The following is a 24,700-nucleotide window of genomic DNA, read 5'->3' on the forward strand; positions in this document are numbered from 1 at the left end:
AATATAAAAATCTGATATCCTATATTATAAAAATCTGGAATTGAACATAACCTTTGATCTAATATTATATTTATTTAGTAATCTAGTTATATTTTATTATATTTTCTCAGTTAGTTATATAACTTATATTTGTTGATATTCACAGATTTATTTATGTTTTATGGATTTTCTTTCATTGGAAACTTAAATTGTATCCATATAAAATGATTTTTAAAACTTAAGAATTGAAAATAATTCTTTGATTCTATAAATATAAAAATCTGATATCCTATATTATAAAAATCTGAAATTGAACATAACTCTTTGATCTAATAAATGTGTAAATATATCATATCATATTATTAGTAAAATCGGTGTATGCTTTAAAAATCTATTCATTAATTAATTTTATCACCATCCATTTCTTATGCATGGAATTTTATATTGCTTACATCCGAGCTGATGCATGACATTTTATATTGCTCACATCCGAGCTGTTTCCGTGTCGGGTTTAGGGGTTTAGCACTGAATAATCACATGGCATTTTATATTGCTCACATCTGAGTTGTCTCTGTGTTGGGTTTAGGGGTTTAACACTGAATACAATCAACAAATTTTAATGGTAATTTGGGCCCCCCACCTTAAAATATCTGGCTCCGCCACTGGTTAGCATATGACTTGATGTTGCATATTTGTTCGTTGTACTAATAATTTGTGTTAAGAGTTGAATGTTAAGTTGGATGCCAAATTTTTTTTTCTCGAGTTGTTAAAGTCGAACCTTTTAAGTTCTCAAGTTAAAACATCATACTCTTAGAGCATCCGCAATGGTCGGCTAGCGACCGGCTAGCCGATTCGTCGCGCTAGCCGAACCATTGCAATCGGCGAGGACGAAATCGGCGAGCGGATCGGCGTGGGCTGGCCGATCGCTCGTCGCTGGCCGAAGCGCTGGCCGATCGGCTAGCCGCCATTGTGGCGGCCCGATCGGCCAGCGATCGGCCTCGCGGCGATTTTTTTTTTTTTTTTTTTTTTAAACCTATATAAACGCGATTTTCGTTTCATTTTCATTTGCACCACTTGTTTTAACGAGTTTTCTCTCTCTCTAACTTTCTGTACAAGAGCATCATCGAGCGATGGATCACAACAACGAGTCTAGTCCAACGACGAGTGGATCTCAGACTCCCACGGTACTGTGGGATCTGGATGGGGGCAGATGGGCCCGGGGTTTAACATCCCTTGGAATCAGATGATGGGGATGATGGTTGGTGCGCCGGGGGGGAACCGGGGGGTATGCCGGCGGCGAGCAGCAGCGCCCGGGTGGGGGTATGCCCCAGTGCAGCAGCAGAGATGATGGGGATGATATGGCAGGGCGGGATGCAGGGGGGATGCAAGCACGGTATGCATCCCGGGATGCAATGGGGGGCTGCAGGGGTCACCGGGAGGGGACACGGTATATCGGCCCTCGCTTGATTTTTTGACGGCTTCGTCTCACACGTCGACCCCGGTGGAGACGCAGTTCTCCGGGCGATGACCTTCTGTCATTGCATGATATGGGGATCGATCTCGGGGAAGATGATACTCCCGTTCCACCGACGCGGGCCGCACCGAAGAAGAAGACGAGGGGGAAGGGGAAGGGCAAGGCGGTCGGCGAGTCATCACAGCCCGCTGCCCCCGGCCGGAGGAAGTGGACGGAGGATGAGTACGCCGGGGTGGCCAAGGGGTGGTTGGAGGTGTGCGACGATCCGCCGGTTGCAACAACCAGCGGGTCGTCAACATGTGGTCGAAGATTAGAGCTGTCTATAGGAGGCACCGCCCGCACGGGAAGGACTTCAAGCAACGAGGAGGTCCGGAAGGAGTGGGAGCGCACCAGGGCAGCGGTGGGCCGTTTTGCGAATTTGTACGCCAACGCCCTCCGTCAGCTCAGTAGTGGGCAGAATGAGGACGACGCCCGGAGGATAGCCGCGAGTCAGTTCCCCTTGGAGGGGAAGTATAAGGAGTTCACCTTCTCCGGGAGTGCTTCTTGTTGTTGAAGGACTCCGAGAAGTTCCGGCGGGGTGCGACGCCGGGTGGCCGAAGAAGCAGCGACTGAACTATAGCGGCGACTACAACGGCAGCAGCGGCGGATCCCACGACCTCCCCCCGGATGCCGAGGAGTTTCCATCCCCTCCTTCATTTACCGGTCGCCCCCGCCCGGTTGGACAAGCGGGCGCAGTGGGCTGCGATGGGCGGATCCCCCCTATCGCCCCGCGAGGTCCAGTCCTTCGCCCTCCCACCCGCCCCACTCGAGTACACTCTCCATTCGCGTAACCAAACGCGGGCTCAGATGTACAAGGTCTTCCAAGAGTGGAAGAACGCCACCGACCCCACGGAGAAGATGTTTCTTCACGAGATGCTCGAGAGCATGCGTGTTGATTTGGAGATCGCGAGGGCACGGCTAGGGGGTTCCGACGTGGGCTCAGATACCACGGGTGGCGGCAGCGGCGGCGGCGACGACGACGTCGACGGCGATGAGGAGTAGAGAGTGGCGGGGCTCGTGTGTTGAAGCCCTTTTTTTAATTAAAAAAATCATGTACTTTTTTTTTAAAATCTTTGTACTTTTTTTTTAATGGAATGGATTATTTTTCCCGTATATGTGTCGTAAATTTAATTCCGTATTTTAATCGTAATTTTAATTCCGTAAATGTAGTATATTTTGAATTATTTTTATTGCGGCTGGCCTATGGCTGGCCTAAATCTGATGTGGCAGGTGGTTTTTTTAGTGTTGCTGACGTGGTAGGGGAGAGAATGGCTGGCCTATGGCTGGCCTAAGCACCATTGCGGATGCTCTTATATAATGGATTAGCCTTCTTTGTCTCTAGTGTTTTTACCCTTATTATTCGTTTATGTTATGTTTTGATGTGGTAAATTATATGTTTGGATATAAGATTACAATAACACAATCATCCACATTTCCATTAAAACACTACTCTCTCTGATTTGAAGTGTTCACTCATCTCCAACAATTCACACCGCACATCGCGCGAGATGCAAAATACAGTCAAGGAAAATCAAAATAAATATCACGAGATACAAGATAAAACAATTTTAAATTTATCATTGTTATAATTCTTTCGATACATATGAATGAAATGAATAACTGTTGCAGCAAGAAATTAAACAAGAATTGGTGTCAAATATAATGACAGTTTTATGATCTGAGAACAATTCTGCATCGGATTAAAGACGGCATATTTAATCCACGTACGTACACTGCAACGTCTGATGCCAATGAATCGAAAAAAAAAAAAAAAGCATGAAACTGCCTGAATTTATATGTCTATTTATTAAAATTAAAATTAGAAGTAAACTTAACACAAGCTGCAAAGCCTATGTCCTATTAACCTGATATACATGCACATTCTAGTATCCAAAATTGAGTTGTCACAGAGATGCAGATGACTCACAATTCATAATTCATATCATACCAACATTCTGTTTTTACTCACAATTTCGTTGTAGATACTTAGTTCTGCTGCCTTGGATCCTTACCCTTAGCTTGCTCATTCATATCAGGATCGGTTTCCTATCTGTTCATTTTATTGCTTGATAGAATTGAGCTAGGGTCTTTAATCAAGGTTTTGTGAATGCTTAATGTCCTTGACAGAGCTGTGGCTGAGATGAAAATAAAATCACAAAACTGGATAAGGGAATAAATATATTGCGACAGTAAAATAGCAATACAAAGTATCTGTCTCATAATACGCTCTTAAGGGCATCCGCAACGCTATCTCTTATCCGTCTCTTAACCGTCTCATCTCTTCACTATTCATGGGCCCCACTGTACTTTTCAGCTCATCTCTTAACTAAGAGACAACACATGCATCCTTCCATCTCTTATCCATCTCTTAACTATTCATTCAATTTCATTTTTTATTTTTAATTCCAACAAATTCAATTAATAAAAAACACACTTCATTATAAATAAAATAAAATTACAATTTAAATACCTAAAAAAATAAAAAAGACATAATTAAAAAACTAGAAATTACAAATTGCACACTTAAACTCAAATAAAAAAAATGGAGGCAAAGAAGCAGAAGAAGGAGTTCTCTAGTGACGATCATCTAACGGTTGCCAAATTTTGTCCAAATGTGCTCCATTAGATCCTCCTGGAGTTGGGCGTGGGCGGTAGAATCACGTGTCCTTGCCCGAATAGACAACCGCTCTTGCAAAGACGGATGCACTCCCGTTCGAGGCGGACTACTTGCGGTTGAGCTTCCCGGGGTTTCAGGGTCGAACCAATTTCCCGCCTCAGGTCCTTCGTCGGCGACAATCATGTTGTGCAAGATTATGCACGTATACATGATGTCGACCATATTCTCCATAAACCACTGTCGAGCCGGCGCTTTGATAATATTCCATCGAGCTTGGAGAACCCCGAACGCTCTCTCCACATCCTTGCGAGCAGCACTCTTGCTTCTGCGCAAAAAGAGACTGCTTTTCGTCCGCAGGCCTGTTGAACGTCTTCACGAAGGTTGGCCACTTCGGATAGATGCCGTCGGCAAGATAGTACCCCATTTTATACTGGCGATTGTTAGCGACGAAGTTGATGGCCGACGCTTTACCATTCAGAACTTCAGCGAAGAGGTCGGAGTTGTTGAGCACGTTGACGTCGTTGTTCGAGCCGGGGACCCCGAAATACGCATGCCAAATCCATAACCGGTAGTCGGCGACGGCCTCGAGTATAACGGTGGGGTGGGTGCCTTTGTGGCCGCTCGTGTATGACCCCCTCAACGCCACAGGACAATTCTTCCATTGCCAATGCATGCAATCAACACTCCCGAGCATCCCGAGGAATCCGTGCACTTGTTCGTGAAGACGGAGCAGAAACTGACAATCTACGGTGGTTGGCTTCTTCAGAAATTCGGCGGTGAAGGCTGCCCGGACGCCTTTGCAGAAGTTCAACAAACAAAGTCGCCCAGCTGGATTCTCCGACGTGCAGGTATTCGTCGAACGCATCCGCCCGTTTGTCCAAGTAGCAAGCTGACGGATCGCCGCAGCACATTTCTTCGGAGCGTCGTGTGGCTAGGACGGCCAACAGCGTCGAACCCTTCTCTGAAGAACTCTTCCCGTGCCGCCAATGTACTCGCGATATGCAAAAATAGCGGGCGTGATATACGGAAACGGCGACGGAAGTAGATATCTCCTCACACCGGGTTCGGACTGAAGTAATCACGTTCCAACCTTGCGGCGGCTTCCTCCCGCCATTACGGTGGATGTATGTCCGGCGCCGCCTAGGAGGCGCGGCGGCCTCCTCCTCCCTACGTCGATCTTCTTCTAGCGATTCTTCCATTATTCGACGCGTTTGCTCAAATGGATCCATAATTGATTAAATTTGGGAGAAGAAAAAAATAAAGGAATGATTTTATAGAAGTGATTGGAGAGGAAAGAAAGAGAGATGAGAGAATAGATGTGTGTTTGTGTGTAAAATGGAGAAGAGTATATATAGAATATAAAAAAATTAAAAATATGACCGTTCAACGGTCATATTACCGTTTTTTTTAAAAAAAAAAATTTCGAAAAATCTGATTTTTTTTAAAAAAAATTGAATTATGACGTCATAAATCCGACGCCCACTCGCGGGTCACGCCAGCCGCCCGCGCGCGCCACGTGGCGCCGGGCGCGTGTCTCGCCAGCTCGAGGCCGGCCTCGCCGGGACGCGTCGGGCGTCGAGACATCTCGTCTCGTCGAGACGAGACGGGAGCCGCAACGTTGTCTCGATGCCGTCTCGTCTCGTCGAGACGAGACCGAGACCGCAACGAGGCAGCGTTGCGGATGCTCTAAGCGACCTACTTATGTCGTATTCATTTTAATTTGAGAAATGCCGAATCAAAAATGGAAATCATGAAAGCTATTTCAAAAGAATCTGTTTTCAAAAAAAGATAGAAGGAGTATCTTAGCACTCTTCTTCTAATGCACTAATAAATGAAAACAGACTACTAGTATATACTCCCTTGTTACTCTGTCCTCAGAGAATATACACTTTGAGTATGACACATGTTTTAATGTAGAATTGGTAAAATAAGAGAGAGAGACAGAAAAAGTAATTAAAGTATTGTTAGTGGAGAATGCGTTCCACCTTATTAGAGAGAAACGACTTTTCATATTAAAAAGTGCATATTCTTGTAGAACGGACTAAAAATGAAAGAATGCATATTTTCATGTAAGAAAGAGAAAGTATTAAGTAAAAAATGATGATGGCCGACTAGTAGAATAACATATAACCTCCATGACTAGCTAGATGGTTAGTAACAAACTCACACTTTCAATATGTAATCGTTGCATGATTTTCAATGGTACATTTGGACTGTTCATTAAATTCAAAAAATGAAATCATTAACCATCAAAATTTGAATATCATGCTAAATTCAAAATATACATGTTTTTTTTTTATTAAATTTGTACTCCATGAAATGAATCCAAATTGTAATATTCACAACTCTCCCTAAAATATACTACTCCATGGAACAGCATATAGTATCTTCAACATATCAATGTCATACTTTTTCTATCATATGGTTACATTAATAAAGGACTTCATCTCTTTTCTTTTTGTTACTACTACGTAGTTATGAGTTATGACTTATGAAGTGATACAACTTTCAATCTGTAATAGATCATGCCAATTTCTAAAACGTCGATTTAATTTTTTATTAGTATTTGAAACTCCCTCTGTATATAGAAATAAACAATTAAAATTCATTTAATGGTAGAAATCAAAGTAAATGAGAGAAGTGGGGGCCGGGCAGAATCTGTCTCCCCCGAAATCCATGCTGCGCCCAATAAAAAGAATTAATATTACATTGACATAGGATTCTCTGCCACGATCCACACGCACATGAGCATCCAATGACAATGCGCCATGTGTCATTATTATATGCGGTTCCTGTACACGATTAGCTAACTGTTGCCCCAAATATTGGCGGGCAAATCCCCAATTCAAATTTCCTCTTTTTTTCCACACTCTCCAAACCCTAGCCCGCCTTTCGCTTTCCCCCATTTCCCTCCTCCTCCACCTCCCACCTCTCTCTCTCTCTTGACATTTGCTGACACGATGATTTTCCGCTAGTTTTGAAGGTTCGTGATCTAATCCAGCTCTTTTGCTTTCGCCTAGTTTTGTTTTCTGAGGTTATTTTGTTGATTTTTAGCTGCGTTTGCTCCTTTTTTCGGACTTGTCCTGCGTTTTGAGTTTTCTAGCGCTGGATAAATTAAAATTTGATGTTCCTGGTGGAGTAAAATTCGATAATGAGAGTGATTAGGGCTCGATTGTGGATTTTCGGAACATTCAACCAATTTTGGGTTGTGTGCCATGATTTCATCGTATGACTGGATTCTGTTCTTAAAATTTACATTTCATGGCAGGTTATTTAAGTGAAAAGCTTGGATTGGCGATTTTTTTGTGGGAAAGAGATATTTTTAATCATGGGCAAAGTGTCTCCGGCCGAAAGGCAATCGAAGAATGGCAGGCAGAAAAGGCGATTGAGGAATGCCAAAAGCAAGTTTTTGAAGCCTGGAGCTCTTGCTCAGCTCCGGGACAGCAGGGCATCCGGTTCAAAATCTTGTACAGATCTTGGGAAGAAAAGAGTTGCGCTTTTCGGTGGAAAGCCGACTGATGGGGAAGCATCCGAGCCTCATCGGGACAAGAACACCGAGCAAAGCCCTAATTTTTCATCGCCTGTGAGGTTTCAATTTGCTCCTGCACTTGGAGCATCTGATTTTTTCAATCCATATAATTTAGGGAACACTCCAAAAACCCCTCGAATGGAGGACTCTGCCTCGGAGTCCAGGCTTGAATCTCTCCCTATTGATTTACTGGTATTGAACTCTCTAGTCTCTGGTTAATGAAATTATTTTTGCTTGTTTGTTGTTTTAAGTGGTTTGTGGTGTTTTACAAATCCGTTCTTTCCAGGCTTATTAGTGAGATGGAAACTGGATATGTATGATTGAATCTTTTATTAATGTTTAATGATCTGTTGCATTCAACTCTCAGTTACCAGTTGTGGTTGGCCCTTGCATTTTAGCGAACATGTATGTAACTTTCCGGCTTCAAGTACAAATTTCCTGTTGCTTTTCTGTTTTTAGACACATTAGCAAGAATAGCCACACAGTAGGTTCTTAGCTTCATAGGTTATAGGTGATTTCTGTTAGTATTTCATAATTCGACAAGGTGAAGATTGGTTGACAGGGTATACCAGTTTTTCTGGTATTTGTAACTTGCTAGTCAGTAATGGTGGCCTGCTGCTCTTATTTTTTCTTGACTTCATGTGTCCCGAATTCTGAGATGTATATCTGATTGATACGTGTTTTATTATGAAGGTGAAAATACTTTGCCACCTGCACCATGACCAGCTCAGAGCAGTTTTCCATGTCTCTCAGAAAATCAGGAAATCAGTAAGCCCCTGCCTAGACTCTCTTTGCTGTTGAATTATTGGTATAAAATTCTTCAAGCTAACTTCACTTAATTGGACCAGGTTGTTATAGCAAGGCAGTTCCACTTTAATTACACTACTCCGGATAGATCGAGGCAAGAGATGCTGAACACTATGACTCCACTGCCAACCGAGCACTGGCCCTTTATGGGGTAAGCATCTCATCTCAAGTTCATGAAATCTGTAATACATATATAAACTAGATCATACGTCACGAAATGCTTGAAATGCAGCAGGGGAGGCGAAAAAGGGATGCTGATTGCAAGCCCGCACACGCCAAAGGCACCAAAGCATGGCCCACGTCCACCCTCCCGTTTGAAGTTCACTGAGATGCGGCAGGTAGCTGCTGTTCTCTTCCAAGATTCATCATTCTCTTTGGTGCCATCAGTCATTCAGAAACCAATATGCAAGTCGTTGGCTTCCAACAGAGTCCTGTTCTACGAGGATGAGTTGTGCCAGGCAGTGGCTCAGAACAAACTTCGTTGAAACACTGTTGTTTCTTCTCCTTCGTCTTCATGTGTATAGTAGCATCTCCTGCTTTTCTGTGTAATAGTAGCAAGATAGATAAGGGTTTAGGTTTGTAGTTATGCTGAGTGCTGTGGCGTCAAGCTTAAGTAATAGGAATAGAAAGAAGTTTTTGGTGGATTTCAGGCGAATAATATATTATAGAGTCCGTTGTACAGAGCTGGAACCAACACGGCCGCTTTATGAGAGCTAAACCCTTTGTGTGAAGGAAAATATTTCAGTTTTAAATGATGCTTTCAACAGATTGAGATGAAACAATATTTCATAACCACCATTGATAACCATACAAGCATTTGCAATAATTTCGAACTGATTGCAAATTGGTGTATGATTCAAGCCATTATTCTGTATACATGTTACTATATACTTCACATTACACAAATGAATTTCAAGGATTAATTTTTTTTATCTCGTCTACGACTAGTATAGGCTATAGCAGCAGCGCTTAATGCTTCCATCAATGAGCGCTGACAAGGAATGGGTGTTGGCAAACATTGCATTCTATGGTTTCAGAACCAGATGCTGGAACCTGAACCTGCAAGTGGACTTCAACTTCTCGCATCCTGCTAGGGGCTTCATGTTTCGCTCCTACAAAAGTATAATTGTGCTTACAAAACAGACTTATAATAAGCAAATACAGACTTATAATAAGCAAATATTTCAGTTTGCATTCTCCATCTCCTGCAACAGAACATTAACCAGATGGCAAATCAGAAATCTTATCGTATCCTACGAGCAATACTTGAAAGAGGCAATCATAAATTTTCGGATTACTGGTCTAATACTGATCCTACACATCAAGATAGAGCGGCGCTGCAGTCAATTTACGAGCTATACATCAACAGTCACATGCTCAAGAAGCAAAAAACACATGAAGCTTGCGCATTTTTGACCATCTCTACCAAGGTGTTTTTGTTTCCAAAAGTAAAACAAAACAAGACTATGATTATATAGAATAAATTAGCAGCAACGTAAATAACTATTTCAACGAAGAATCCACAACAGAACCCAAATTTGTGTAACTGTGAATGAGCATTGCCAATCATGTGTCTATATCGTCCAATTTAATCACATGTCTTTAAGTAACTTAAAAAATACTTATAAGCAGGCAAATGAAGCTCAATATTTATGTGCATTACCTGAAGTTTTCAAGCAAGATCTTCATGGCTCTGCATCCAGTAGCTCGACCAGGCGCTACCGCTACCTTATTGCTGAGTCTTTGAACTACCTCTGCCTGCAAACAAAAAGAGAGCACATCAACTACATGAAAAGATATATATAGCATGCAGTTTTCTATCTGCAGAAATATGCCAGTCTTGTTAGGAACTTAGATTTGATTCAGCAACAAAGCAGGACATCACAAAATTGCAATTGTTGACAGAAAGGTAGGGAGAGGGCATACTAGAATGTGCAAACATGATCCCACTAGGTTATTAACAGAAACCACAGCCATATATGCAAGCTACAGAATCATGACGTTCAGGCCTCTTTTCCTGAGTGATAACTACTAGCATCAGGTATAGGAGTCTCTAATCATTTTGTTTTCAGTACCAGACATGGTTGATGTTGCATGAAAGGAGTCCAAAAATATGGGAAAATTAGAGAAAACCTCATCGTCCAACTCCAACATTACTGATAAAACCACAATGGGATGCAGTGAAAATATTCAGACATGATAATGCTAAAAAGATACGAACATCTAACAGGAAGTAATGATGGTAATGCTACATGTAAAATCCCAAGACATGTTATTGTATCAGTTAGTCAACCATGATGAATAATGCACCAAAGAATTTTGTCATGTATATTCATCAGGTGCGTATTCATGTTACATGCATACTAGTTTGGCCAGGATATAACTATGAACTATACCCATTTCTCTAGTGAAGAGATAATAACACATTGCAGCTATCATAGACGGATACACCTCATAGTAGTAAAGGGGCTTAAGCCCCTATCAATATATTTTTTAAGTATTTTGTGTAGATTATGTGCAAAAGGCCCCTATCAACTCACAAAACATATAATAATAATTCTCTCAAAATTTTCAAACTCCAAATTTACAATATATAGCCCCTATTGAAATAAATTTGTGTGTCCGCCCTTGGCTGCTGAACTACATCATAAGCAATGACAACTCACTAGTCACTACTCAAATGAAAAAAAAAACATCTATATTCTATTTGTTCGGAAACAGTTCAATGAAAATAAAGGTTGGTAAAAATGGGACATACCATGCATCGATCACAAACTCGAACTGGTTGAGCATTTTCATTTGCAGTGAGGGCAATCCTCCCTTGTGTGCACTTGTCACAGAAAATATCCCCACAGTTTCGGCACTGATGCTGATGAGATTAATTAACATAACCCGAGTACAAGGGTGAGAAAAAGCACTATTTGTATGTATGTGATAAAAACCTATGGGTTCCATCCTAAAACCAATTGGTGATAGGAGGAGGGGACAGTTTTTATTTTTTTAGTTTCAATTGCCAACACCCTCCCTCAAACTAGTTTCAGTTTTCTCTTGCTCTTGACACCGAGATATACTTGGGTCAGTTAATTTTAGCCCACAATCAGTGACCCGCTCTAATACCATGATAAAAATCCATGGGTTCCATCCTAAAACTAATTGGTGATAGGCGGAGGGGCTCATGAGACTTATATACTAGTTTCAGTTTTCTCTTGACACCGATGTGGGACAGTTTTTACTTTTTTAGTTTCAATTGCCAACAGTATGCATGCAGATAACAATAGCAAGCAAATGGTAATAGGAAATCAATGTTTGAGAAGTTATTCCAAAAACAATTGTCAGAAATCAGGGTGTAAGGATGCAAATTCCTTGGAAACTATACATATCATATTGGTGCCATTTAAGGTTACGCCACATATAGTTTCTTAAGCCTAGAAACTGAGAAATTATCAAGAGTGGAGCAGAACATCTCATTTTAGGGAAAAATTAGTGCATTTTTCTTCAAGATAGCAAATAATTCTCAGTCATAGATAAAATATGGAATCATTTGACTTGTTTTGAAATTGAAAAGAGGCACATGAACTATAACACATGTTTGATGAACTACCATTGAACATTTTCCAAGAGTCCCGACTAACAGATATTAATTCCAATGCTTTCTTGTATCCTTCTTTGGTTATGACTACGAAAACCAAAAACTGCAATAATAAATCAGTTATCCGACACACCTTGCTAAATGGCAGTGACTATTAGACATATGCAACTAGTAAACTTAAAGCAAACCTTCCGTTTAAAAGCATTGAAATCTGCTGCACAAGCTTTGCATTTGACTACTGCTTCATCTGGGACCTATATGTCATATAGTATAATAAAACCATATGTCACAAGCATAAAAAATCAATAAATAATTTAAGAGATATCTAACCCAGTGATCCTTCTCCTCATTCATTGGCTTTATCAAGTTCCTCCAATCAATAAATCCTTTCTTCTTTTCTAATTGGTCAGTTCCCTTAACTACGTCTGATGGAGTACTGCCTGAACCTATCTCCTTCGACTGCTCATACGAAATGAAGATAGAGTTACAGCATTATCAAATTGGGAAAAATGAATAATCATACAGGCTGACATCAACATATAACATAAATAAAGATATCACATACAAGTTCTGAAAATAGTACTAAAAATGAAAGTAGAGCATCATATTAGTACTAACGCAGTGTACGATGGAGTCACATCATGATCCATAATAGAGCTAACTAAGAGTATGATATTGAGAGTTGACCGCTATTGCTAGCATGGCGAGCAAAAATGGGGCAACAGTAGAAATGATAAGATATGGAAAATCCCTTAATCAACCTGGATGCTTGCTGATGTCACTGTATCCAGAATTTGACTTAAGCCTAATCTGTCTTGGCTCAGGATCAACATTGGTTTTGGCCCAAAAGGCAAAGATATGTGATTCCAATACCTGGATAAAAAGAATATGCCAATAAAATTGATCAAGAAATGCACTTAATTCTCAGAACTTACATCACATCTAGTAACCGTGTCAAGTGGGTATATTTTTAGCATCCGGCTTGTAAGCAACACAAATTGCAAATATGAGTTGAAGGAATAAACAGAAAAAAGAATAGTATCCGCTTTGTAAGGGTAAATGTTGAACTAGATTAAAGAGTGGTAGCAGCTGAAACCACTTTGAACTTATGCAGCAGGAAATAAAGTAGTAGAAATTTGAAATCACATTGTCTTCCCAAATAGAATGACTATGAAAAAGTAAAGCTCATAAGAAGGAGACACTAAAATCAGCAGCAAAAATTATATTCCCAACCTGACAAAGAACATCCATACTGTGCAGGATTAAGAAAAGAATAAGAGTAATCAGGACAGTGGAAACGGGATTGAAGGGAGGAAGATCGGTGCCGGATTGGGGCTGCATCTTGTCGCAGTGATTTGCTGAAACCCTAACAAAAATCAATTGTAGAAATGGGGGGGAATGTATTGAGCAAGTATACTATTGCGGCGTTCGGTTGTCATGACTAATAATCAGGAGACTATCCATCTAGGATTAAGTTGTTGGATTATTTTAGTTTGAGGGGGAAGATTATGACTAATTATCATGAGACTATACATCTATGATTAAGTTGAAGGGGTCAATCTTATGAACCAAACATGATACTCCCCTCGTCCACGAATAGGAGTCTCATTTCTATCCGGCACGGGTTTTAAGAAATGTTAAGAAAAGTGGGTGGAAGAAAGTTAGTGGAATAAGGGTCTCACTTGTATATATTAGTTTTAAATGATATTATGAGTGGAATGAGTTGGTGGAATATGGGGTCTCTTTACCATTTATGGTAATTATGAACTGGGACTCCTATTCATGGACGGACCAAAATGGAAAAACAAGACTCCTATTCATGGACGGAGGGATTGCATATTTAATTATGAGATTTAGTCTTGCCAACCAAACACCCATAAGTAGTTCAATGACTTCGCTTTTGGAGCTTTATTCCTGCCCATACACACAACTTAAATTGCACTGCTTAATTTTTCAAAAGAAAGATACTACTTCCTTTCCCTATTAATTGACCCGTTTGACTTTACATGGATTTAAGAATTATATTGATAAGTAGGTGAAAAAAATTAATCCTACTTTTTATATATTATTTTTATAATAAAATGTGAATGAAATGTGAGATCCATTACAAAAATAGAACTAGTATTGTTGAAGTGATCCGCTCCAAAGAACGATAAGATAAGAGTGTCATTTAATAAGTAGTAATTTACATTTCACTAACTCATTTTATTTAAATTATCATACATTGATACTTCATCCGTCCATCATTTAAAGAGTCTTTTTTGACTTTGACACGGGTTTAAAGAAATTATTTGACTTTGTGAAAAAAAGTAAAGGAAGAAAGTGGGGGGAATGTGAGACACGTTTTTATTATTAGTTTAATAATAGATTGTGAGTATAAAAAGTTAGTAGAATGTGAGATTAGCATACTAAAAGTGGAATAAAGTAACGTTCTATAAATCGTGGACAATCCAACAAGCCAAAATGACACTTTAAATGATGGACAAATGGACTATATACACACATCCCAATAACTTCCTTCACAAAATCAAATACTCCCTCCGTCCGGTATTAGGAGTCTCATTTCTTGGCGGCACGGGTTTTAAAAAATATTAAGAAAAGTGAGTGGAAGAAAGTTAATGGAATAGAGATCCCACTTGTATATATTAGTTTAGAATGAATTGTGAGAGGAATGAGTTAATGGAAGGTGAGACCCTATTACCATTTATGGTAAAAGTGAACCGGGACTCCTATTCACGGACATACTAAAATGGAAAAACGGGACTTCTATTCGGGACGGAGGGAGTAATTTAGAATACACACCAATATATTCCATCATGCATTGAATGAGCCATATCTCCAAAGAACAACAAATCTATGTGACCAAATATTGTACAATCAAAAACTAATTTATTTGGAAAAAATAGGTTTATTTATGCATTTAATTAAAATATCCATGTATATATATAGTACATGGAAAGTTCTTAATATTATGGTCATATATTTATGATTTATGTATGGTTTTTTTTACCTTTTTGGAACCATAAATATAATGAGTGCATACTTTAATTCAAAATTTAAAAACAATAAAAAAGAAATTTAAATATAAAAATAAAAAATGAGGTTAAAGGCTAATAAGTCTTTTAACTTGTCCACTTACTACATTTATTATTTTAATACATAATTAATAAATTAAATTATTAATATAACCTTATTTTGGTTGTACAAAATTTGGTTGTTTATCATCACTTAAAGAATGTCGGGGTGCATGTTGATCATAGGTCAATCGACATCTTCTCGACTCGTGACGTTTAACAATTCATGGAATATAGCATTTGGAAATGTCCTCGATCTTGGGAATTGAAGTTTACTTACGAGTGAAGGATTTTGGGACTTCACAATTCATACTTTAACGGACTTAAGAGTGAAGGATTTCGGAAGTACATTTAATTTTTTAAATAATAAAATAGATACATAATTTATTAAATTCTAAAGAAATTAAAAAAAACGGGTAATTTGGGTATATCCGATTGGATATCGGGTTACCCGATAATCCAAAAATCCTATACCCGAACCCGATCCTGAAACCTGAAAAATCGGGTATTGGATATCCAATTACCCGATATTTAGGGTTCGGATATCAGGTATTCAATTCCCGATATCCATTTTGACAGCCCTATGTAGAGCTATTGGGAGATGAGGTTTCAATTCCGCTCGAACTACTCGACATCTCCTTCTGACTGCAAAAATAAAAATATCTTATGTTATTGGTTCAGTTGGAAAATAACAATGCAATATAAAATGTGAAACAAATTTTAAAATTCACGAAAAATACAAGAATTTGTTCAAAGTTGGTGATTTTAGGAACTAATATCCCTCAATAGTAATAGTCCTTCGGTCTTAAGTCCTAACTAAGTTGAGTTGTATTTTTTTTCGGGATGTTCCCTAAATTGAGTCATTCATTTTTTGACAGAAAAAAAAAACCACAAAACATCTAATTACTCAAATTTTATTCCATCTCATATTGTACTCTCGTTATTTTTCAACATAATTTCTTAATTTTCGTATTCAAGAATTTTGACTCAACTTAATTGGACGAAGGGAGTAATATATAATATACATTTCTTAATAGTTATAGAAAAATTAAATAGTTTGAATTGAAATTCAAAATGTTCGAATAATAAACGAATAAATCACGAGTATCTATACTTTTTCTTGAAAGATATTGCAAAATCGCGTTTCCTTTTCGAAAGTTGTTATAAGTCACAGAGAGGGATGAGAAATGGCGGGAGTGATCTCCTTCTCGGAAACGAATTTATGAGCTCCGCCACTTTCACCATCTGCGATTCTCTCCAACCAATTTCTTCCCCAAAAATGTGTTACCACTTTATTTCTCTGCGCTTCATCTTCATACTGTGGATGCTTTCGCTATCCTCTGCTCGAATTTTAACCATGGAAATGCATCATCGCTTCTCCGATCAGGTCAAGCAGTGGTCCACCCGGAGCGGCACCGCCTTCCCACTCGAAAATTGGCCGCAAGAGGGCACCGTTGAGTACTACGCGCTTCTGGTGAGCCATGACACTGCGATTCGTCGCCGATTGTTGTCGAATTCCGCCGATGAACTCACATTCTCAGACGGGAATGCCACTTTCCGAATCAGCTCCTTAGGATTGTAAGACAACTGTTAAAATCAAAGCTGATATTTCGAAGCATTGGAATTGGAAACCTAAATTACACATGCGTGTATCGTTCAATTTTAGGATTCGTGATTTTTGTTTGTTAAAATCTCAATTCACTTGCTTCATTATCTGGATATGGACTTAGGAAAACAAAATAATTTATGTGGAACTAGTTTTTCTATTTGCTTTGGTTTTTACTGTGCGATTTGTTAATAGATTTGTATGTGGAGATTGATGTAGTTTGCACTACACGACGGTGACGGTGGGCACTCCAGGGATGAAGTTTCTGGTGGCGCTTGATACAGGGAGTGATTTGTTCTGGGTTCCATGTCACTGTACAGAATGTGCATCAGTTGATGATTCGCCTTATAGCTCTGTATGTTTCCTTAAGCGTTTGATTTTCTGCAAAGTTAAACATTTTCCATCTAAATCTGTAACCCTTACTTAAGATGGAGTGCGATATTGCTTATACACTGCAAAATATCAGCAAACAGAGTGACCAACCAATTTATGGATTCTGTTTTTTGATTTAGACCTGCTAGCTTTTCCTTTGGTTTTGTCCATTTCCATCAGCTTGACTAATGATTGAAACCATCGTGTTGCGAATAGCCTGGAGATTACATTTTCTTTTCACTTGAATATTTCTGGAATGCAATCTATTCAATATTATGACACATTCTGTGTATTCCTACCACAAAACTCTGCTTCGACAATGTGTTTTTGTCACTTGGCTAAACTTCTGTATCAACCTACTTTTTCCTCAGATCGTGTTGTGTTGATCTTAGTTAGTCCTGTTTGTTATTGTAGTAACAATATTAACTAGTTTCCATTGGCATGGCAGGACTTTGAGCTTAGCATATATGATCCACTCGAGTCATCTACAAGCAAAAATGTGACTTGCAACAGTGATCTATGCAGTTTTCACAATAGTTGCAATGGAACTTCAATCCACTGCCCTTACCATGTGTCATATGTCTCATCTGAAACATCAACTTCAGGAATTCTATTGGAGGACATCCTGCATTTACAGTCCTTCGACGAATATCAGGAGTTTATCGAGGCATATGTAACATTTGGGTTAGTAATAGAAGCTCTGCTTATTGCTCATGCACTTACTCTGAAAATTCCCTTGTTTACTTTATGACCTATTTTTTCAATATTGAGGAACAATACAATTTTTACCTCTTGCTGCATCTGTATGATTATGAGAAATGATGTCATATTTTGTTACTTGGAGTGGACAGCTGTGGACAGGTGCAAACCGGTTCTTTCTTAGATATTGCAGCTCCAAATGGTCTGTTTGGGCTTGGTCTTGACAAAGTATCAGTTCCTAGTACCTTGTTCAGGAAGGGTTATATAGCAAACTCTTTTTCTATGTGTTTTGGGCGAGATGGGACAGGTAGGATCAACTTTGGAGATAAAGGTAGCCTTGACCAGGAAGAGGCCCCATTTAATATGAACTTGTTCCAGTGAGTGTGTGCTTTTTTCTATATTGTATTGTGTTGACCAGCTTGTTTCTTGGTAGTGTATAATACATTCTCTTTTTTCTAATGGGATGCTGCTGCAGCCCAACCTATAATGTTGATGTGACTCAAGTTCGTGTAGGGACTACTGTCCTTAACTCCGAGTTCTCGGCACTTTTTGACTCTGGCACCTCCTTCACCTATCTTGCTGACCCTTACTATACAATGCTCTCAGACAGTGTAAGCTGCCAAATACAGATGGCATAACCTATCTGATCCTGCACATTCTTATATCTTCCAATCCTCTGCAGTTTCATTTGCAAGTACGGGATCTACCACGTCCACCTGATGACAGACTCCCTTTTGAGTATTGTTATACTATGAGGTCAGAACCAAAATTCTGCCTATTTCACATATTCCTTCCAGAAATGATCTTGACTTTTTCTCCATTCTTTTGATGAGATAGCCCCAATGCATCTACCAGTTTGATTCCTGCTATAAGCCTGACTATGGATGGAGGAGGCCTGCTGGTTGTCCATGATCCTATAATAGTTATTTCCACACTGGTAGTTTAAGTTAATCTAGTTTCTTTTACTCTTATTGTCGGACACCCATTTTCCTCTGTTACTCGCATGATATCATGATCATTTTTGCAGCACGAATTTGCTTATTGTCTGGCTATTGTCAAGAGTCAGGAGCTGAATATAATTGGACGTAAGTTTTCTGATCGTCATCACAATCCTTATTTTTTTCTCTGCTTTCTTCCTTATCTGAGATTATGATCCTCCTCTTTCTACAATGATGAATTCTTTGGGCAGAAAATTTCATGACTGGCTACCGCTTTGTGTTTGACCGGGAAAGACTTGTCCTTGGTTGGAAAAAGTTCAACTGTAAGTTTTGCTTGAAGGAATTAACTAATTATAGTACTTGCCTAGTGCGGAGCTTACCATGCTACCAAATTCTGGTCAAATGCAGGTTATGACGAGGATGATTCAGATGCTTCCGAACTGAGATCTGTGAACTATGCAAGTGTGCCAACAGCTGGAGCCAGTACACCTAATAACATTACTCAATTCGATGAATTAAAAAGGAATTCAGCTCATTTAGTTGTGCTATCACTGTACAGATACAATATAATTGGCTCTGTCCATTCTCTTCTAACATTCCTGATCTTTTTCTTCTAATGATCAGTATATAGTCCTTGGTATACTCTGTTAATGATTTGTACAAGTTGTGTAACCATTGTCCTGTCCATAAACTCTAGTCTTGATTGTAAGAGATGTGGATTTATTCTTCAGGAAAAGAAAAAAATGAAAATATACATGTATTGTAAATTGCTGATTCTTGCTTGTCACAATTGCTGCGATGTTTCTTGCTTTACATATAGCTCCTTTGATGTGTACTAAGTGTTCAGCAGCAGCTGCCGAGCTCGAACCGTGATCTGAAGGCGAGCCAGTGCATGCATGCAATCCAGAGCTATCCGAGCCTGTCTTCTAGCTAAAACCCCTCGTACAAGAGCCTGCAGCTTCACCAAGCTCCGTAGGGCCTTATAAGCTCGTCTTGCCTATGCATACAGACAGGTACATTTACATCAAAATGTGTTTATGATTCACTGAAAGAGAAGATATTATGCAAGGGAAGAATGATGAATAAAGCATGTATATATGTATACAAGATGACCCCTAAAGCATGATTGTATTGCAATGGCTGCCATGTCTTCCTTGGACAGAAAATCTGAACCGGCATTCACTTCTTGTGGGCTGCTGTTGAGTTCTTGGCTGAAGTTGCCGTTATTTGTGTTGTTGGGATGGCGACGCGATGGCGATGATCGGAAAAGTTTCCTCGGAATGGCTCTCCACCATGTGTGGTCTTTGCTCTGAAGCATGATGTTTAATTTGATGAAGAGATGATGGATCACAACAAGGAAGTCGCAGGTATGTATATATAGAAGTCAAGTTTTTTTGGTGTGTGGTTGTTAACATGTTTATCTTGGTTACAACGTGCGAAAGTGAACTTAGCTAGGGGCACACTTGTGGAAAGAAAGTACAGCAGTGCACGTCCAATAAGATAAGTTTAGCGCAGATAAAATAGAATAAAAAATAATCACAATTAATAAAGTTGTAGTAGTAATATTTAAATGTCAACTTCTTTAGTATGCACTTAATAAAACGACAAATAATTAGCAATCTCTCCATCCCACTATAAATAAGGCATTTTATCCCACTATAAATAAGACATTTTTGGACATAAAGACTAAGAAATTTGAATAGAGAATAAAATAGAAGATAAAATTAATAATCTCCATCCCACTATAAATAAGGCATTTTATCCCACTATAAATAAGACATTTTTGGACATAAAGACTAAGAAATTTGAATAGAGAATAAAATAGAAGATAAAATTAATAAGTAGATAGTTGAAGAAAAAACAAGACTGGGAAAATATTAAATGTACTGAGTTTTATTATTAACGGAAAATGATTTGACTATATGTCGAACGATAAAAAAAATGAATAATAGTACAATTTAACTACAATGGAATTGGAAAGTAAAACATTTCAGGCAACATTAAGATTTTGCTATAAGAAAGTTCAATAAAGTAGTCACAGTAAAATGTTCTTAATTGCATAGTTGCATAACTACTTGATCTCCTAATTCATACAAACGCGAATTTATGCTTATGCATCGCGATATAGTTATATGCAGTAGAACTGGAAAACATAGTACTACTACACAAACTATGTTTCCCAGTTCTGATGCAAATTATCCGCTAATAAGTTTGTCTTCCGAAACATTACATATTTACCACTCGAAAACATTAAGGGGTTATTCGATTTGCAATATTATATCCCGGAATTAAATATATATATTGTGTTTAGTTACGTTCATAAGATTAAATCTCACAAATCATCAATCTAGGTGGATAATCATGTTGTAATTAATCATAATCACCCCTCCCAACTAAAATAATCTCATAACTTAATCATAAACTACATCTCATGATTAATTTGTCTAACAAACCAAACAACCATTAAGGTGGTATTCGATTTCCAAGATAAAATAATACCAAGATGCAATCTAAGATTGAGTTGTGGGATTATTTTAGTCTTAGGAGGTTAGCTATGACTAATTATTCCATGATTATTCACCTAGGATTGAGTTGTGGGGTTAAATCTCATGAACCAAACACATTACAAACTTAATCCCGGATACAATCTTGCAAACCGAACACCCCCTACATGTACTAATGCTATCCTGCCGTAAATTTGTAATGCGTTTCTTTACGGTGACCATTGCAATTATATTAAGTAGTATTTCCATGAACAATAAGGAATGCATTTCTTTACATGGATGGCTACAATTATATTATTCCATAAATATTAAAGAGTGATGCTAGGGTGTCAACATCAACACACAGCCTATAATCTATCTATGCATATATAAAAGGTGAGTTTTGGTCTTATTCTGAATTTTTATGAATTTTGGGATAAATTTAAATATTTACAATTATTATGTAAGTAGTCAATTAAGAGCATAAATGATGAATGTGTCATTTAAATTTTTTTAAGTTAAAAACTTAAAAAGAAATTAAAGTCTATTGAAGAATAATATAAAATAAAATTAAACCATTCTCTATGTAATAATGATATACGTTATTAACCGAAAATATTTAAATTGGAACAGTCAACTATCTTATTTGTATTTAATGTATATAATAACGTTTAGTAAATTTTTTAAAATTTATTTTACCATCTTAACCCCTATTTTTAATTTTATTATAAATAAATGGGACAAGTGAAAAGTTAATAAATAAGGTCTTCATTCTATATTTGACTATAAATACATGACATGTGGTACCTATAAATCCGAGGCAGTCATTATGTTATTTTCTATTTCTATTTATTTCTATTTTCTAGATTTGTCACTAAAATTTTTGATAAACTTTATTCTTTGGTTTTATTTTTCAATGAAATTTTGTTCTACAAGCTTATATAAGTATTATTTAATAGATTTGAGTAACTATCATTCTTTATGTAATTGCAGGAATTATATATACCGTGAGTTGTGGCGTTGGAAGCAATTGTTTATGCATAAACTTTAAAAACATTTCATGTAAGTATGGGATTTGTAGTTTATTTCGAGAATTGATATTAACATATCTATATTTACTTCATTACAATTACAAAAGAGGAAACAAGTTTAAGATGTAGGCTCTGGTAAAAGTACATTGCAGAAGAAATGAACATATGAGTGAAGAAGATGAAGTGACATTGTTTTTATTTTTAGTTAAGATTTCTTTTATTATTTAATTTGTATCTATGTTTAGGCTTGGGTTTAGAGTTTTAAATGCCAGTCGTGAAAATAATTTTCATTTACAATTATAGTAAGTAATATGTCATTTTTTCAAAAGAAATTAATTGTTTTGAAAAATAAGAAATTCCGTCCTTGAAATTCTTATTTGAAACAGAGGGACACAATTATACTTTTGCATCACATGCTCTGAAAGTGATGTTTATGTCACATTCGTTCGTACAAGAAAATTGTATTGAGTCCACCAAATTAATATTAATAGAAATGACAACATTACACTTTCCCCAACCTAATAATACTTGATCCTTTTTATTTCTTCCAGTATTATCTTTGATTTCACAAATGCAAATTCTAAGGACAAAAGACTACAAGATAATAGGAAGACAATAAGCCAATGCATTGGCAATTCTGATCATTTGTTCTTGAAAAGCTAATCGCGAAAATCACATGTACAAGTATCGATTTGCATATCACTTAGCAACAAAGAGGTCCCTTATTGTGCTCTGTACCATATTTCCCACATAGCTTATCGTGGGGTGGTTCACAGTACAAAAGAATCATATACTGAAACAAAATATATAGACTAGATAGTCCAAAGCATAACAAATATGCATGTCTTGTGTTATGCCACCAGCAGATATATATGCATGCCATATTAACTTTAGTCAGTTATCACACAAGCTACAAACTTAAACACACATAAGACATGCATCTAATCTGTTTTTTTTATATCACAGAGTAACCCATTTCAGGTACAAACAACAAACGAAGGCTAGATTCCGACAGGGTACAGACGAATAGTTATTAATATAAAAGGTCAAAGGAGACATAACAATATTCCAAAGACCTACTTAACAAAAATTCCCTTAGGTTCATAATCTTTAAAGAAAACACTAGGTACCTAACCCACGGAGAGGACAAACAGAGCCAAGCCATCGAGAGATATCATAATGCTAAACTTGTATTCTGAATTGCAAAAATAAAGCACAGGCGTTAGGATTGAGCAAAAGGTTAAAGATGACACATCAACATTATTTTACAAAAAAATTAGCAGAAGTTCTAAAATCAATATACAATCCTTCAAGAATAGTAGTCTAAGACAATTTAATTGGTTTTAAGATCATAAACCTTAACAATTTTAGAAATAAAATATTGCAGCAAAGGCTCATAAGAGTCAACATATTGTCTTCAACTCTTCATTAATGATATTAACATCATCGGAGCTGCAGTCAAAGAAAATCCCAACATACAAGGGTAAAACCAAAAATTCATGCAAAAAAAAAGAGAGTCAAATCTAGTCGTTGGAAGGGAATATCAATGCACTGTGTCTCAATCGCATACCAGAGTTAAGTTACCTAGGGCGGCGGGAAATTTAAAGAAAAGGAGCAGTGATTCCTAAAAGAAAGAGAAGAAAATTTTCTTTCTCATTAGGGCAATTCAAATGGAGACCAAGGATTCACTTAAACCAATTTGTAAGTATGATTTTAGCATAAAAAATAATCTCATACTAAACAAGGAGAGAATCAAATAGCTACTAGCATGGATTAGATTGGATTAGCATCATCTGCATTGGCAAGACCGTACTAGAATTAAGGAGTACACGAATAGATAAATATGGTGAGATGTCCAATCATGCTTTTAACATTGTGAGAGTGTCCAATGACTCAGATATAATAAAATTAGAGAGGAAAATAAATAGTTTTTGTATGAGTTCCAAAGGAACAAAAAGATATAGCTAATAAAGCAACACATTCTACCTATAACTGGTAGAACCTTGAGTTTAACGCATCATCAACATCAAGATCTTTAGATGAGGAAAACAAGAACCCTCAAGGTAACGTATAGAGCAATCGACCTGAACAAATGTTGGCTCACCAAACTTATCCGACAGGAAGAAACTTATACTAGGAGTAATATTTTTATATAGGTAACTGAAACATGAAGCATTATCGAACAACTTAGAATAAATTGTGATTAAATTATTTTAGTCTGTTCTACAAGAACATGCACTTTCTAATTTTAATAATTCTTCTCTCTAATGAGATGAGATCCATTCTCCACTAGCTATACTTTAATTACTTTTTCTCTCTACCTCTTTTACTTTACCAATTTTGCATTAAAATCCGTGTCGAACCCAAAGTGCATATTATTTGGAAACAGATAGAGTATTAAATAAGCACTTCATTAAGCTAAGCTTGTGAATAAAGCATGACAACAACTTAAATAAAACATAA

The 24,700-nt window shown here is 37.7% G+C and overlaps 4 protein-coding genes across 6 annotated transcripts; 2 read left to right on the forward strand and 2 right to left on the reverse strand.

Annotated features, from left to right (window-relative positions):
• Positions 1-6,961: 6,961 nt before the first annotated feature.
• Positions 6,962-9,197, forward strand: LOC125209053 (F-box protein At4g35930). 2 transcript variants are annotated; one of them, XM_048108640.1, is made up of 5 exons: positions 6,962-7,092; positions 7,378-7,830; positions 8,332-8,406; positions 8,487-8,596; positions 8,678-9,197. In XM_048108640.1, the coding sequence occupies exons 2-5, from the start codon at positions 7,438-7,440 to the stop codon at positions 8,928-8,930; spliced, it is 831 nt and encodes a 276-aa protein (XP_047964597.1). In that variant the 5' UTR covers positions 6,962-7,092; positions 7,378-7,437; the 3' UTR covers positions 8,931-9,197. The 2 variants fall into 2 exon arrangements, with proteins under 2 accessions (XP_047964597.1, XP_047964598.1); XM_048108641.1 differs by having other exon boundaries at positions 8,681-9,197.
• Positions 9,198-9,213: 16 nt separating this feature from the next.
• On the reverse strand, positions 9,214-13,416 carry LOC125209054 (protein FREE1-like). Of its 2 annotated transcripts, none has more exons than XM_048108643.1 (7): positions 13,268-13,416; positions 12,796-12,907; positions 12,365-12,493; positions 12,223-12,288; positions 11,204-11,308; positions 10,109-10,203; positions 9,214-9,557 (listed from the first exon to the last, which is right to left on the reverse strand). In XM_048108643.1, exons 1-7 carry the CDS (start codon positions 13,279-13,281, stop codon positions 9,545-9,547), a joined length of 534 nt encoding a protein of 177 aa, XP_047964600.1. In that variant the 5' UTR covers positions 13,282-13,416; the 3' UTR covers positions 9,214-9,544. The 2 variants fall into 2 exon arrangements, with proteins under 2 accessions (XP_047964600.1, XP_047964599.1); XM_048108642.1 differs by having other exon boundaries at positions 11,204-11,314.
• Positions 13,417-16,317: 2,901 nt separating this feature from the next.
• Positions 16,318-19,340, forward strand: LOC125216515 (aspartyl protease family protein 1). The gene is made up of 10 exons (XM_048118251.1): positions 16,318-16,686; positions 16,934-17,069; positions 17,535-17,770; positions 17,938-18,162; positions 18,261-18,396; positions 18,468-18,541; positions 18,623-18,722; positions 18,813-18,870; positions 18,975-19,046; positions 19,132-19,340. The coding sequence occupies exons 1-10, from the start codon at positions 16,331-16,333 to the stop codon at positions 19,338-19,340; spliced, it is 1,602 nt and encodes a 533-aa protein (XP_047974208.1). The 5' UTR covers positions 16,318-16,330.
• LOC125216516 (protein IQ-DOMAIN 20) lies at positions 19,284-20,048 on the reverse strand. Its single transcript, XM_048118252.1, has 2 exons — positions 19,829-20,048; positions 19,284-19,720 (listed from the first exon to the last, which is right to left on the reverse strand). Exons 1-2 carry the CDS (start codon positions 20,039-20,041, stop codon positions 19,559-19,561), a joined length of 375 nt encoding a protein of 124 aa, XP_047974209.1. The 5' UTR covers positions 20,042-20,048; the 3' UTR covers positions 19,284-19,558.
• Between the last annotated feature and the right edge of the window lie 4,652 nt (positions 20,049-24,700).

The sequence above is a fragment of the Salvia hispanica genome, chromosome 3 (genome assembly GCF_023119035.1).
Source record: "Salvia hispanica cultivar TCC Black 2014 chromosome 3, UniMelb_Shisp_WGS_1.0, whole genome shotgun sequence".
Taxonomy (NCBI): Eukaryota; Viridiplantae; Streptophyta; class Magnoliopsida; order Lamiales; family Lamiaceae; genus Salvia; species Salvia hispanica.

What these genes read in the sequence shown, in the direction of transcription:
- LOC125209053 (XM_048108640.1), top strand. Translation starts at nt 7,438, where the DNA reads ATGGGCAAAGTGTCTCCGGCCGAAAGGCAATCGAAGAATGGCAGGCAG. An exon ending in CTCTCCCTATTGATTTACTG is followed by an intron (nt 7,831 to 8,331) that starts GTATTGAACTCT and finishes TTTATTATGAAG; the next exon opens with GTGAAAATACTTTGCCACCT. An exon ending in CTCAGAAAATCAGGAAATCA is followed by an intron (nt 8,407 to 8,486) that starts GTAAGCCCCTGC and finishes TAATTGGACCAG; the next exon opens with GTTGTTATAGCAAGGCAGTT.
- LOC125216515 (XM_048118251.1), top strand. Translation starts at nt 16,331, where the DNA reads ATGAGCTCCGCCACTTTCACCATCTGCGATTCTCTCCAACCAATTTCT. An exon ending in GAGGCATATGTAACATTTGG is followed by an intron (nt 17,771 to 17,937) that starts GTTAGTAATAGA and finishes TGGAGTGGACAG; the next exon opens with CTGTGGACAGGTGCAAACCG. An exon ending in TTTAATATGAACTTGTTCCA is followed by an intron (nt 18,163 to 18,260) that starts GTGAGTGTGTGC and finishes ATGCTGCTGCAG; the next exon opens with CCCAACCTATAATGTTGATG.
- LOC125209054 (XM_048108642.1), bottom strand. An exon ending in ATGAGGAGAAGGATCACTGG is followed by an intron (nt 12,289 to 12,364) that starts GTTAGATATCTC and finishes TATGACATATAG; the next exon opens with GTCCCAGATGAAGCAGTAGT. An exon ending in GAGTTTGTGATCGATGCATG is followed by an intron (nt 10,204 to 11,203) that starts GTATGTCCCATT and finishes TTTTGTTTGCAG; the next exon opens with GCAGAGGTAGTTCAAAGACT.
- LOC125216516 (XM_048118252.1), bottom strand. Translation starts at nt 20,041, where the DNA reads ATGCTTCAGAGCAAAGACCACACATGGTGGAGAGCCATTCCGAGGAAA. An exon ending in CATGCTTTAGGGGTCATCTT is followed by an intron (nt 19,721 to 19,828) that starts GTATACATATAT and finishes CTGTATGCATAG; the next exon opens with GCAAGACGAGCTTATAAGGC.